This window comes from Rhineura floridana, chromosome 10, assembly GCF_030035675.1.
Source record: "Rhineura floridana isolate rRhiFlo1 chromosome 10, rRhiFlo1.hap2, whole genome shotgun sequence".
Taxonomy (NCBI): Eukaryota; Metazoa; Chordata; class Lepidosauria; order Squamata; family Rhineuridae; genus Rhineura; species Rhineura floridana.
In genome coordinates this window covers 62829107-62843556 of record NC_084489.1, presented here as the reverse complement: position 1 = coordinate 62843556, position 14450 = coordinate 62829107, and the positions used below count along the sequence as shown (strand labels likewise).

At 42.7% G+C, this 14450-nt stretch overlaps 1 protein-coding gene across 14 annotated transcripts in view; it reads right to left on the bottom strand.

The window, feature by feature from the left end:
• The window catches only part of KIAA1217 (KIAA1217 ortholog), a 269082-nt gene that overhangs the window by 119691 nt on the left and 134941 nt on the right, over positions 1-14450 (bottom strand). For all 14 annotated transcript variants that reach the window (XM_061585853.1, XM_061585854.1, XM_061585867.1 and 11 more), the window contains one exon: positions 11836-12031. In XM_061585853.1, coding sequence (XP_061441837.1) covers positions 11836-12031 — 196 coding nt within the window. The remainder of the gene's footprint in view (positions 1-11835; positions 12032-14450) is intronic.

Sequence of the window (14450 nt, the reverse complement as noted above, 5' to 3'; positions counted from 1 at the left end):
ACTTGGTATCCCTGACTTGACTTCAACCAACAGAGAAGAGTTAGCCAATGAGTATAAAGCAGTGGGAATATGGGAGTAAAGTGACCGTGGAATGCTGGAATTCATGATCGTACGGAAAGCTAAAGGAGAATGTAATCAAACATGCAACTTGGATTTTGGGAAAGGCAATTTTAATAAGCTCAGAGAAATTCTAGGTAGGAGAGGAGAGGATTCCATGGCTAGATGCGTTGACGAAGAAAGGAACCCAAGAGAAGTGTGAGTTTCCAAAGAAAGAGCTACTAAAGACACAAATAGAGGAACAGACATGGTGAGCTTCTTATAGACTGATTCAATTCACTGGAAATTGTTCCTGGTGAAGCCCATTGAAGTGAATGGGAGCTGCATAAAAGTGAAGGGGCCTTTGGGGAGGTGTAAGGAGGCATTAGAGTTTGTATTTGATGCTGCTGTTTTGTCTTTTAACATGGATTTTGAATTTTGTATTTGTGCTGCTTTCTATTGTTTTAGTTTTTATGGCTGTTTGATTTTTATGTATCTCTGTCCTAGGACCTTTGGGTGAAGGGAGGATTATAAATAAGCTGAATAAAGAAATAAATAATAAGATGACAAACACCCCTCACCAAGAAAAAAGCCAGTGTGACTTCTGCATAAAAAGCTGAATGATGAGCTTAAAACAGAAGGAGCTGTATAATCAAGAGATTAAAAATGCTGCTCTGGGCTCCTACTTGGAGGAAGGGAGGGATAGAAATCTAATATATATAAATAAATAATAAAAAGAAGGGCAAGTCACTAAGAACGGGCACAAATAACCAAGATTTGCAGGGACAGTGTCAGAAAAGCTAACACTCGGGATGAATGCTAAAGGCAACAAAAGGGGCTTTTTTCAGGTATCTTCAAAGCAAGAGGAAGGAAATGGTAAGCCAGCCACTCAGTAAGGATCGTGAAATGTTAATGGGTGACAAAGAGAAGGCAGAACTGCTCAACTCCTATTTTGCCTCAGTGTGTGTGCAACCTCACGTAAGTAGCATGACTAGTGAGAGGGTCAGGCTTGCAGTGTAAGACTGATAAGGAGTTAGGAAAAACCTAGCTACATTAAATGATTTCAAGCTTCAGAGGCTCAGGAAAATTGAACCAACGATACTTGAGTTGCTTGCTGATGTACTCTCAGATCAGAACCTCTGTCTATCATCTTTGAGAAATCCTGGAGAATGGGTAAGGTGCCACAGGACTGGAGACAGGCAAATGTCCAAGCCTTCAAAAAGGGGACAAATGTGCATCCAGGAAACTATAGACCAGACAGTCCAACTTCAACACTGGGGAAATTATTAGAACAGATTACATATGAACAAGTTTGCAAGCATCTTGATAACAACGCAAACATTAATAGAAGCCAGTGATAAGTTGTCTAGAATATATCCTGCCAGACATTTTATCTGGTTTTTTTTTTTAAAAAAAATCAGGTTACCAGCTTAATGGATTGTGTGAATGCTGTGGACATAATTTACGTGATTATAGCAAAATATTTGACAAAGTTCCCCATGATACCTTAGTTGACAAACTGTTAAAATGAGGTCTGGTTGATGATATCAGCAGGTGAATTCACAGCTGGTTGGAAAACCATCTCTAAAAAAGTGTGCATCAATTGTTTCTCTTCATTTTGAGTAAGTTGCCACAGTACTCTGACCTGGGTCTGGTACCCTAACATTTTTATCAATGACTTAGGTTATCAAGTTTGTGCATGACACAAACCTGGGAGGGATAGCAAACACCTCAGAAGACAGGAATACAATTCAAAATGACCTTGATGGAACATAAAACTAAACTGAAGATAACAAAATGAAATTCAGTGTAAAGTTCTTCATTTAGCCCCAACAACCAACCCCAACCATCCAAAGCTTTATTTCTAGTTTCCACCTCTGAAGCAGGTATGAGGGAGACATTAGATTCAGTTTGCCTTTAAAGATAAATCAATAAATCTGGACTTTCCAAAACAATATGAGAACCAAAACATCTCTTGAAATTCTCAGTCACCCAAATTTTGCAATGCACTTCTCCAACCAACCAGAGTTTATAAAAATGCAAATAGGTGAAAACTGCTTGCAAAAATGTTTACACTAGGCAATACTGCATACAAAAAGGTGTTTATTAGGAGAAATTAACTGATGAATTTTTATTAGGATTTATGTTGATGAATTTTTATTAGGATTTTTTTAAAAATCTGCAAATGGCTGCAGAAATGTGAACTGAATTTAAGATTGGAAAAATGTGAACCTGTGACAGCTGAAGATGACAAATCCATCAACCCCTACCCTTAAGGCAGCAGCAGCTGGAGCAAAGTCTACAATGCAGATTATATACAGTAAGTAGATTCATATTGGAGCTGATGATCTTTTGGCTATCCAGGGCCCCAAGCTGGGTAGGGTTTCACAATCAAAAACAGTCTTTCATTTTATACAGAAAGAACGTGGATGTTTTCCTCGCAGCCACTGCCACACATTACTGTGGCTGCCATATTCAGAACTGTGAAAATACATTCCAAAGTTGACTTTGACAATTGTAGCTTGACGAGAAGGTGGAAATAATGCAAAAATGTATCACTCAAGAAGCATTAATGTTTAACGAGGCAATTTAGGACTATGGTGGTATATTGTCTGTAGCTGTGACATGGTGTGAAACCTACAGTCATTGAACCCATTTGTAGCTAATAAATCACTGTCTGGTATTTAACACTCTGCACCCTCCTCCCTTAATGACAACCTCTGACACAGTATCACCTGGGAAAAGTGGGGACACTGTTCAAATGTATACACTCCGTGTAGTGATTAACTGGTGCTCTATCAAACCAAAATGCTAAATGGACATACCTAGAGAAGGAATTCTTTATCTCCAGTCATTAACTGGCTATTTACACAATATAGCAGCTGTCATTGAGGATAAGAAGTCTCTACTGACTAATCAAATATAGCAATCTCCCTAACCTTTGCACAAAGAATTTTCTTCTAATATGCATGGAACTACAGAATGCAGGAAAGAGCTTTCAGACATTTTCAACAGAAGCTATGTCTTGCTAGTTCCTTTGAGTGTAATCCTGCTCCATTAAAAGGATGCTCTACCCAGTTAAGCCAGAATTTTTAGAGTAAAGTCAGATTAGGCTCTGACCTCACGATCTGGTACATCAGCAGATCACAAAGTAACCCCAGCATGGTACACCGTGACCCCTTGGACTGCACTGGCATGTCAAGTCAACCCAGGATATTGCACTGGTGCAGAATAATTGGTTAGTAGCACCAGACATGAGTGAATGGTGTATCTTCTGCTTTTGCTCAAAGCTGTTATGAGGCACATAAAGGACTGCAAGAGGGAGGCAAGGGACTGACAGAAGCAGGCCTGGGGGAGCCTCACATATGCTGTCTTAAAGACTTCCCAGCCACACTGAATCCATTTACATTCATGCAGATCTATGCACATGATTATGCATACTATGGTAGTGAAAGGGAACTGGGGCCCTCCAGATGTTACTGAACTCCCAAGCCCCATCAGCCCCAGCCAACACGGCCAATGGTCAAGGATGATGGAAACTGTTCAGCAATATCTGGAGAGCTACAGATTCCCCACCCCTCTTACTAAGGGCTGATTTTTATATTACTACTGTAGCAAGGGAGGTGCTCTGTGTGGGCCAGTCTCAGTAAAGATGACATCTAGATACATGTGGCAATTTCCTAAACCAGCATCTCCACTTCCTAGGGACTGGCAGTGCTGATATGGGAAATAACTGTGTCATCTGTCTATCCCATGTAGTTCTTGGGCACAGACATCATCACTGCAGTATGAGAACTGACCATATGGAATCAGTTATGGAAGAATTGGCCTTAAACTATTAGTGTGGAGTTAGATTGCAACAAGTTGGGGGCCCATGAGGAATGGCTGGGAGGGAGAGAGGACAAATAATTGGGAAATCCTCCCATAGTGCAAACACTGTGCCTGGATTAGTAGCTTTCTACTCATCAAACCCTGAACCTCAGTTGTCTAGCACTATAGTACTATTGCCCATAGCATTGATCACTGAGGTTTGGGGCTACATGAATAGGAAGTTGGTCAAATAATCCTGAACTTGAACGGCGCATTTATATACTTGCTCTTGTGGGTATATCTGCCGCTCAGTCCTACAGTAATATGGTCCCTCCTGCAATCTGGGAGGGAAAGCGGGATCAGGTAATGTCACAGGCTCATTATTAGAAAACCATGAGGAGGAGGAAAATATAGAGTAATGAAATAGCAGAGTTAAGGACATTAAGAAGAATCTTACTGGATCAAACCAAAGGCCTGTCTCAAGGATGAGGAGCCTTTGGCTCTCCAGATGTCGCTGGACTCTAGATCCCATCAGCCCTAGCCTGTATGGCCTGTGGGAGTGTATTATCCAAAAACATCTGGAGGGCCTCAGGTTCTCCATTTCGTCCAATGTCCTGTTTCCTCAGTGGCCAATCAGAAGCCAATGAGAAGCCATAAGCAGGACATGAGCACAACAACAGCAGTCTTCTGCTGTCCCCAGCAATCAACAGTCAGAGGCATATTCACTTCAATCCTGGAGGCAGCATGTAGCCATTCATAGCTTTATCTTCCATGAATTTATCTAATCCCCTTTTCAAGCTGTCTGCATTGGTGGCCATAATCATATATTGTTTTAGCAAATTCCAGTTCAACCATGTGCAGTGTGAATGAAGTGCCTCCATTTGTCTGTCCTTCATCTTCTACAGTTCGGCTTCATTGGATCACAGAGGTTCTAGGATTATGAAGAGGGAGAAAATTTCTTCTCTTTGCCTCCCATAAATTACATCTAAGGAAATGCTAGTGTCCACATCCTGTGTGATGACACTACTTAAAATATCTGTGGTTTCAGAACGTACACTTCATGGATGTTAGTGCAAGAGTAATACAGTGAATTTTGTCCTTCAGAAAAGCAGGTGTCATGCAATGCCCCCCTTCCAGAAAAAAAAATCAGACCCCAAACACACCTAAAAACCCTTGTTTAAATGATACAACATTGCTGATAGGAACTGAAGGATCTGTTAATTTCCGTTCTCTCAGTTTTTCATCTTTCCAGTCTTAAATTCAGTTCCCATTATTTCTGCAGCAATTCACTTTAAAAAAAAAAAAAAGCTCATGAAAACGTTCCACATTTTAGTGAGCATTTCTTCTAATGCACACATGTTTGAATGCAGTTTTGACTAACGTACACATCTTTGCAAACACTTTCCCCTAATACATACATTTTTGTAAGCACTCTTTGGTTGGGGAACTGCATTGCTTTGGTATTTTGATGTCTGTGCTTTGGTATTTCGGTTCTTAAAATTTCAATAAATTTGGCTTTAAATATGAACTGAATAAAATTTCTCCCCTATCCTTAATTGCTGACCAAGGAAAGATATTTCTTATTTGACCGGGTTGTGAATAAAGACTTTGTAAGAGCTTAAATAATAAAGTCAAAGACTTAGTAACAGCTTAAATAAAGTTGCCTATCAGTCGCCTCCCACTTGTGCCCGACTTAAAAGCCACTCCTGAAAAATGGAGTGGAGGATGCTGCGAGAGGGAGGAAGCACCACAAATTAGGTGGAGGTTGCCCCATTTAGGGGCAACTCCAGGCACAGCACCAACAAGCAGCCAGGTTAGCCCCTCACTGGGGACCCCTGCAGCCCTCAGGGGCCCCTCCTCAGGGTGGGATCATGGAATGGGAGCTCCCAGGCACACACACACACTGCATACAGGGAGTGCAGGCTGCAGTAAAACCGCCTGCCCCACCACACCTGTGAGTGTGCATGCCCCGTGCACTGAGTGTGCATGCCTGCCATCACCCAAGATGGCCACAGGGGCATCCCTTTGGGTTTTCACTCCTGCCGCCATCTTGGTTGACAGCAGGCATGTGTGTGTGTGCAGCATGCACAGCGTCTGCACTGGCACAACAGGTAGGTGGGGTGAGCAGTCCTATTTAAGCTCTGCCCTGCTTGTATTGGGAGGGGGTGATGGGCTGTACAATGCTGCTGGCCCAGGGCAGGCTGGTGCCCAAGGGCCCAGTCATGCCTGGCACCATCCCTGAGCAACTCCTTCATCCCCCAGCAACTGCCCATGCCCCACATTGTTCATTATTATTATTATTATTTATTACATTTGTATACCGCTCCATAGCAGAAGCTCTCTGGGCGGTTTACAACAATTAAAAACAAATATACAAATTTAAAAACACTTAAAAAAAACAACACAATTGTTCATAACATCCAATCTTCTGGAAAGGCTTTGTGGGGGGGGGGGAGCACATGGCTGCAGGTGAGGGTGGAGGTACAGAATGGAGACAAGATCACTTTCCTCCCGTGAACTTAAGTTAACTTATCTTGGGATTCATACCAAAGTAATCTTAACTGTCCTTCCTACACATCCCAATCTTTTCATCTCTGCCACTGCCCAGGTTTTGCAAAGATGCTGAGACATTTTCTTTATGGTATGAGTTGCCTATTGTTATCATGGGGGGGGGACAAGATTTATGAGATAAGTCAATTAAAAGCGAGAAAGCAGATGTTGGTGGGATTTGGAAATTCCTTTGGGAGCCCACTCCATGGGTCATGTATCACATATGGACCAGGTCTCAAGGAGGGAAAAAAAACACCAGCAGATCTTCCTGGTGTGGGCTCTTTCCATCCTAACATCTGAGCTTATAGCGGTTGATTTGTCTGTGAGGGATGTCTATTTAGGGAGCAGAGAGCCCCTTAATAAAGAGTTATAGGAGGGAATGCAGGTACAGGCATCAAAATATAAACAGAAAAGAGTTTACGCAGTAGTGTAATGGGAAATTCAGAAGTGCAGGGTCCTTTCATGTTAATCACAGCAATGCCCCCTGCCCCTTTTTTTGCTGTATGGTTGAGAATGAGATCCTTGATAATGCCTAGGAACTAACAAGCATGAAAGAGGAGAGTGTTAGTGACTGAGAAGAGTCTTCTTAGTGTTTGACTCACCTCCTTTCACTCAGATTGGCTCCACTCTGCAGGAAAGGACAATGAAGCATGTTAGAGGACTCTTCTCAGTGGTTAACACACTCTCCTTTCATGCTGATTGGCTTGTAGGATGCTGGAGATATAGGGAGCCTGCTCCCCAAAAAGTAAAGGATCTAAGACCCCCCAAGATCCTGCATGACAACATCCCTGGTCTAGAGCAACTTTCACCAATCTGACACCCTATGCATGGATTGGACTACAATTCCCGTGGCCATGCTGGCTAGGGCTGATGGGAGTGGTTAACCAAAACACCTGGAAGACACCATGCTCAAAAGGCTGGTCAACAAGAATAATAAAAGCAAATCTTGATTGCTGGTGATCTTATTGAGAGAGACTGGCAACAACCACAAAAACTTCTTAACATTTTATAGACATTCCTCCTTTTTTTTCTGGCAGCATAAATGTATTTCTTTCAAATCCTGAAAATGGGCAGCTAGGAGAAAGGTATTAGGTGATTTCAGAAGTGTCCTTCCCTTCCACTGCTGCAGTCAACTTATTCATATTTCTACATCCTCCAATCATTCCAGAGGCACTACCTGATTTCGCTTAACCCACTGAATGAATGTGAAGGCAGTGGAGGCTGGCCCATTAGGGAGAATGGGGCACTACCTCTCCAATCCCAGTCAGCCCTCAGCGAGTGCCCCCATCTCCCTTCTTACAGGGGGGGTTATGGCTGTCAGCTTCCTCCTCCTTAATCTCAAGTGTTCCCCTTGTAGAACTCAACAGGAAGGAGGATGGGGACAAAACGAGAATGCATTGGCTCTGCCTGTCATTGGCTATGGCTCCACCTACTGTTGGCCACCCTGCCTTTCATCCTACCAGTCTCAATGAGCAGCAGCCACCATTAAGTGGAGGCTTGTCAGCTGTAAATCTGACTTAATGGATGGCACTAGCATATGATCCAAGAAAGCCTATAGTTTTGTTGTTATGTGCCTTCAAGTCAATTTCAACTTATGGCGCTCCTATGAATCAGCGACCTCCAATAGCATCTGTTGTAAACCACCCTGTTCAGATCTTGTAAGTTCATGTCTGTGGCTTCCTTTATGGAATCAATCCATCTCTTGTTTGGCCTTCCTCTTTTTCTACTCCCTTCTGTTTTTCTAAGCATTATTGTCTTTTCTAATGAATCATGTCTTCTCATGATGTGTCCAAAGTATGATAACCTCAGTTTCATCATTTAGCTTCTAGTGTTAGTTCTGGTTTGATTTGTTCTAAGACCCAATTATTTGTCTTTTTCACGGTCCATGGTATCCGCAAAGCTCTCCTCCAACACCACATTTCAAAGGAGTTGATTTTTCTCTTATCCGCTTTTTTTACTGTCCAACTTTCACATCCATACATAGAGATCGGAAATACTATGGTCTGAATGATCCTGCCTTTAGTGTTCAGTGATACATCTTTGCATTTGAGGACCTTTCCTAGTTCTCTCATAAATGCCCTCCCCAGTTGTTTTATAATTTCTTGATTATTGTCTCCATTTTGGTTAATGACTGTGCCAAGGTATTGATAGTCCTTGAAAGTTCAATGTCCTCATTGTCAACTTTAAAGTTACATGTCATTACTTTAGTCTTCTTGACGTTCAGCTGTAGTCCTGCTTTTGTGCTTTCCTCTTTAACTTTCATCAGCATTCGTTTCAAATCATTACTGGTTTCTGCTAGTAGTATGGTATCGTCTGCATATCTTAAATTATTGATATTTCTCCCTCCAATTTTCACACCTCCTTCATCTTGGTCCAATCCTGCTTTCCGTATATTATGTTCTGCATATAAACAAACAGGGTGATAAAATACACCCCTGTCTCACACCCTTTCCGATGGGGAACCAATCAGTTTCTCCATATTCTGTCCTTACAGTAGCCTCTTGTCCAGAGTATAGGTTGCGCATCAGGACAATAGTAACTGAATTAGGAATCTACAACAAAGCATTCAGTGATGCAGTTTGAACTTCATGGCAAAGCATAATTAAACCAGAGGAAACAAACCATGTAATGCTCTGTGTTACATCTGAACTAGGGACTGTGGTTTGCCCCACTCCCAATAAACCATGATCTGTGGCCAAGGTTTCTTCTTGCTTGTTGGGAGTGAAACAAACAAAAATCCCTGGTTCTGATGCAAAGCCAGGATTCGTGGTTTGTTTCTTTCACACGCAAGCGGAAAAGAATGAAAGAGCCCTCTTAGATGCATTCATAGTAGAACATTAACCATGGTTTACATTGATGCGCAATTGGGGCTGTATTTGAACTGCTCGTATTTGCTGTGGACCATGAACCTGAGCTGGATCACATACCCACAGAGTTCCTGTGGCCTTCCAGATATAGTTGCACTCCCAGCACTGCTCACCATAAGCTAAGCTGGCTCTTGTTGATGGAAGCTGGGGTCCAACAACATCTGGAGGGCCACATGTCACCCATCTCTGATTTAAATGTATGCACATGACATCTTGTGTAAAGAACAGAACCCACCATTGAGGAGCATGAGGTAGCACTTGTGGGTGGTGGTATGGGGGGTTATGTATACATCGAGCTCCTACACCTGGAGATCATTAAGCTGGAGTGATTCTGTGTTCTTTGTTGCACAGACAGCATGATAATGGTTCTCTCATTCTAGATTTTTGGGGTGTTTATATGTACAGAACTCTCAAAATGTATCTTCTGTAATAACTGAGGTCAGCCACAGTCCCTGTAGATTAATACAAACAGCTCTCACCTCCAGATATATGTGGGAGGGCCACCTTTTTAGCATTCTCGGTCTGTGTGGGTGTGGAGAAGCCAGTTAAAACTGCATTTAGCTTATACTTCTTTGTATTTTTTAAAGCTGATTATGTATCAGATATCAAAGCATTCTTGCCAAAAATGGCCCAGGATTGTTAACAGACTAAATAGACCACTACGTTCAGTTTATGAACAACCCCTGTGATTTATGACCCCATCATTCTGCTTTCTGTTGCTCTGCAATCTGGGAGATGGGATCCTGCAGGAGAGAAGCTTCACTATGACAATAACCCTTTGCCTTCCTCAACAATCTGCGTTCATTGCCTTATATAGCAACAGTTTCCCTGTCCTATGGCAGCATTTCCTGAGAAAAATCCCCCCACTTGTGCAGCTAGGGATGGGGGAGAAATTTTTATTTGGTTTGCACTGAAAGGCGAATCTATGCAATTCACACTTTCCAAAATATGCAAACCGAAAAACAGCCATCCTTCAAAATTCACACTTCTCTGAATTTTGCAACAGAGTTCTCCAGCCAAGTAATGTGTACAAAAATGCATATACTAGGGCAAATGCATATTTTAGTGAAAATAACGTACAAAAATGCATATTATATTAGTGGAAATTGCTTTGCAAATACGTGTATATCAAATACAGTGCATACAAAAGTGTATATCAGGAGAAATCTGCACTAAAATGCTGATACATTTTCATGAGGACCTTTTAAAAAAAAACAAAATTGTAAACTCATGTAAAAATGTGGTGAACTGAACTAAGGTTGGCAAAATGAGAAACTGAGAAAGACTGAAATTGACAAATTCATCCATCCCTGTGTATAGCTTATTGGTACTGATTAAACTGGTGTCAAGAACAGCTACTATGAGAAGCACCATATGGAAATATCAACATGCAATGGCCAGGTATCTCTCCAACTGAGATCTGGTTCCCCACTGGCTATAATGAGGAACTGGGACTTAAAAGAATTCTGCAGCCACACAGGCTTGAACAGGTCAAAACGTACAAAGGCCCATTTGGTCTATAAGCCAAAGGTGGGGATATTTTTGCATGCAGAAGATCTCCAGTTTCATCCCTAAGATCTCAAGCTCCATAGTTTGGATTGGTTGGGTAAGCAGCCTCAGATTCTGGGCTGCCAGGATCAGTGAGAGCAGACAATACCTGGCTAGATGGACCAGGTATGGTCCAACTCCGTATAAGGCAACACCATATTTTGTATGTAGCAATGCAAGGAGTCGGCAACAGAAGATTGGTGATGGATATGAAGCGGACATCTGGCACATCAAGTTTTTTTACCCCCCACCTGCACAGCTCCATACTGCCACCATGTGGCAGCTCATCCACACATCAGTTCTACGAGAAAAAGTAGAAAAGCTTTTCTAGGGGAAAAGCCTTGGTGGGCTGAACACAACCTGAGATATTTCTGGCCCACCACTGCTTTGCAACCTTTACTCGCTCATCTATAAGTCAGACCATAATTATTCCCATATGAGGCTGAGAAACAAATCCTGTCTCAAGATCCCCCAGTAATATCAAGTTCAGATTATCATTTAAACCAGGAGAAGCCTACGTGATGCCCTCCAGATGTTGTTGGACTTCAAGTCCCATCTTCCTCGACCACTGGCCATGCTGGCTGGGGTTGACATCTGGAGTGCACTAGATGAGGGAAGGCTGGCTTAGATTATTTTACATGAGACTGTACAAACCTTGAATTTGCACACTTTCCCTCTCCACTCCTTGTCTGTTCACGAGAAGGAGAGACAGAGAGCTACCCCTGTCACTTAAGAACAAGCTACAAGTTCCACATCATGTACGAACTCAAGAAACTGTGGTTTATTCTAATCAGAGTTATTTAACAAAGATATCAAATTACAATTCAAACCAGGTTTGATATGTTAGAACAAACCACAGCTCCCTGACTTCATACACAGTGGGGCACTGTATCTCCCCCACAAAGGAAAAGTGAAGCTTTCTCTCTTGTCTCATGTGTATTTTGGGCATGTTTTTCACTCTGAGGGAGTGAAGCTTAATAGAACCTGCCATTAGATCAGCAGAAGAATGTACGTGATATCTTACCAAGCGATCTTTCTTTTGTCTGGTTCGTTGTCCTCACCACCGGAAGACTTGCCCGTGTACGGCTTCCTCTTGAGAAAGGAGTAGGAGTTTCTCCTTCAGACATGATTTCCAGGGAGTCAGCAGATGCTTCTGCTATGTATTCGACCTGATCTCCCAAACTGGGCTGTGGGCTTTGAGATAGCTTCGGGCTCCTTGTCTGTGAAGCAAAAAATAAATAAATCATTATGAGAGAGCAAACACTTTTTTGTAACCTAAAGATCCCTACTTAAGGAAAGCAGGGATTTCTCTCTTCATCACTCTCTCTCGTTTACAAGAAGATGAAATAACAGTTGAGCAGCTGAATGTAGAATTATATAAAGCCTTGTGTGCTCAAGGTGACTTCTATTTACAAAAGATTGTCTCAGAATATTCCATTATTTCCATATATTTCCAATTTACCATTCTTGGGCAAGGTGATCGAGCGAGTGGTGGCTACTCAGTTACAGACACACTTGGATGAAGCGGATTATCTGGATCCATTCCAGTCGGGCTTCAGGACTGGACATGGAACTGAAACAGCCTTGGTCGCTCTGGTGGATGATTTGAGGAGGGCGTTGGACAGAGGTGAACACACATTCCTCGTCCTCCTGGACCTCTCAGTGGCTTTTGATACCATTGACCACAGTATCCTCCTGGATCGCCTGAGGGGAATGGGAATAGGAGGCACTGTTTTACAGTGGTTCCATTCCTATCTCTCTGATAGGCACCAGCGGGTGGCATTGGGAGATGAGGCTTCAGACCCTTGGCCTCTCAATTGTGGTGTGCCACAGGGTTCTATCCTCTCTCCCATACTATTCAACATCTATATAAAGCCGCTGGGGGGCATCATCAGGAGATCTGGGCTGCAGTGCCACCAATATGCGGATGACACTCAGCTCTATCTCTCATTTAAGTCCTCACCAGAGATGGCTGTGGTTACCATTTCCAAGTGCCTGGAGGCCGTAAGTGAATGGATGGGAGGAAACAGGCTGAAGCTGAACCCCGACAAGACCGAGGTACTGCTTGTGGGAGATAGGAGGAAGTTGGGTGGTTTTGACCTTGTGTTGAATGTGGTAAGATTGCCCCTGAAGGACCAGGTTCGCAGCCTCGCTGTTGTTCTTGATTCCCAGCTGTCAATGGAGGCTCAGGTCGTGGTGGTGAGCCGGGCAACTTGGTATCAATTACATTTGATACAAAGGCTGCGACCCTACCTCCCTGTCCATCTGCTCCCATGGGTGGTACATGCCCTGGTCTCCTCTCGCTTAGACTATTGTAATGCGCTCTACGTGGGGCTACCCTTGAAGACGGTCCGGAAATTACAGCTGGTACAGAATGCGGCGGCACGTCTGATCAAGAACAGCTGCCGCTGAGACCATATCACTCCAGTACTTAAAGATCTGCACTGGCTACCAGTTGTTTACCGGGCCCAATTCAAGGTGTTGGTTTTAACCTTTAAAGCCCTACACGGTTTTGGTCCAGTTTATCTAAAGGAACGCCTTCAGCATCACCAGATAGGCCGCCAAACGAGATCAGCCTCCCAAGACCTTCTCTCGGTCCCACCAGTCAAAACAGCTAAGCTGGTGTGGACCAGAGAGAGGGCATTTTCAATTGTGGCCCCCGCCCTCTGGAACTCTCTGCCTTATGATCTCCGCCATGCCCCCTCCCTGACAGGCTTCTGCCGAGAACTGAAAACATGGTTTTTTAGGCAGGCATTCGTGACCTCTGTCTAATTTAGTTTAAATTTTTGTATGATGGGGGTAGGTTTGGATTGAGTATACTTATTGTTGTTTTGTATTATATGTTATATTTTACTCTATGTTATATTTTAGTCTATGTATGCCACCTAGAGTGGCCGTTAATTCGGCCAGATAGGCGGCCTAGAAATAAAATTTTATTATTATTATTATTATTAATAATATTTTTATTGCTTTTTGTCCAACTGCACAACATTCATATCTAACAAGTACCTGAGGCTAAGACACTATGGGTTAGATGGATGACAATTTCATTGCCTGCTGTTCTGACAATTGTTAGTGTTGTCTGCAATGGCAACAGTGTCCAAGCATGCAGATATGCACAAAACAAAATGCACATGCAATGAATTAAGAGCTTTCTCCCGCCAAGTTTCCTTAAGTCTGTTTTCAGTATCACTGGGCTGGTTGTGTGAAGAGGCGTTGCTCAGGTCAGAAGAATGGGGGGAAATGTCCACTCTCCCATTAGCTTCCACTCTGAGTATTCTACGTTACTCCATTTTTTAAAATCTGGTATGATAGTACTATGCCTCTTATTCCCACCCACCCGCCACCAAAAAAATATATTATTGGATTTCTTCCCAAATGTCTCTCCATTTCAAACCACAAATACATTCATGAAAGTAGGACAGGAAAAAGTTTTGGCCCAGTACTAATTTCTTCTTCTGGAAAAAAAAAAGGTCTTCCTAAACCGTGTTAGGTTTTGTTTACCTGCTGTCTCAGACAAGAGACAAATTTACAGGTCCCCAAATTATTCTGATTAAACTCTGATGTAGTGAATAATTCCCAGATTCTCTCTCTACCATTCTCCACTCTCTGAAACCCCATTTTCTCTTCCTCTCAAAC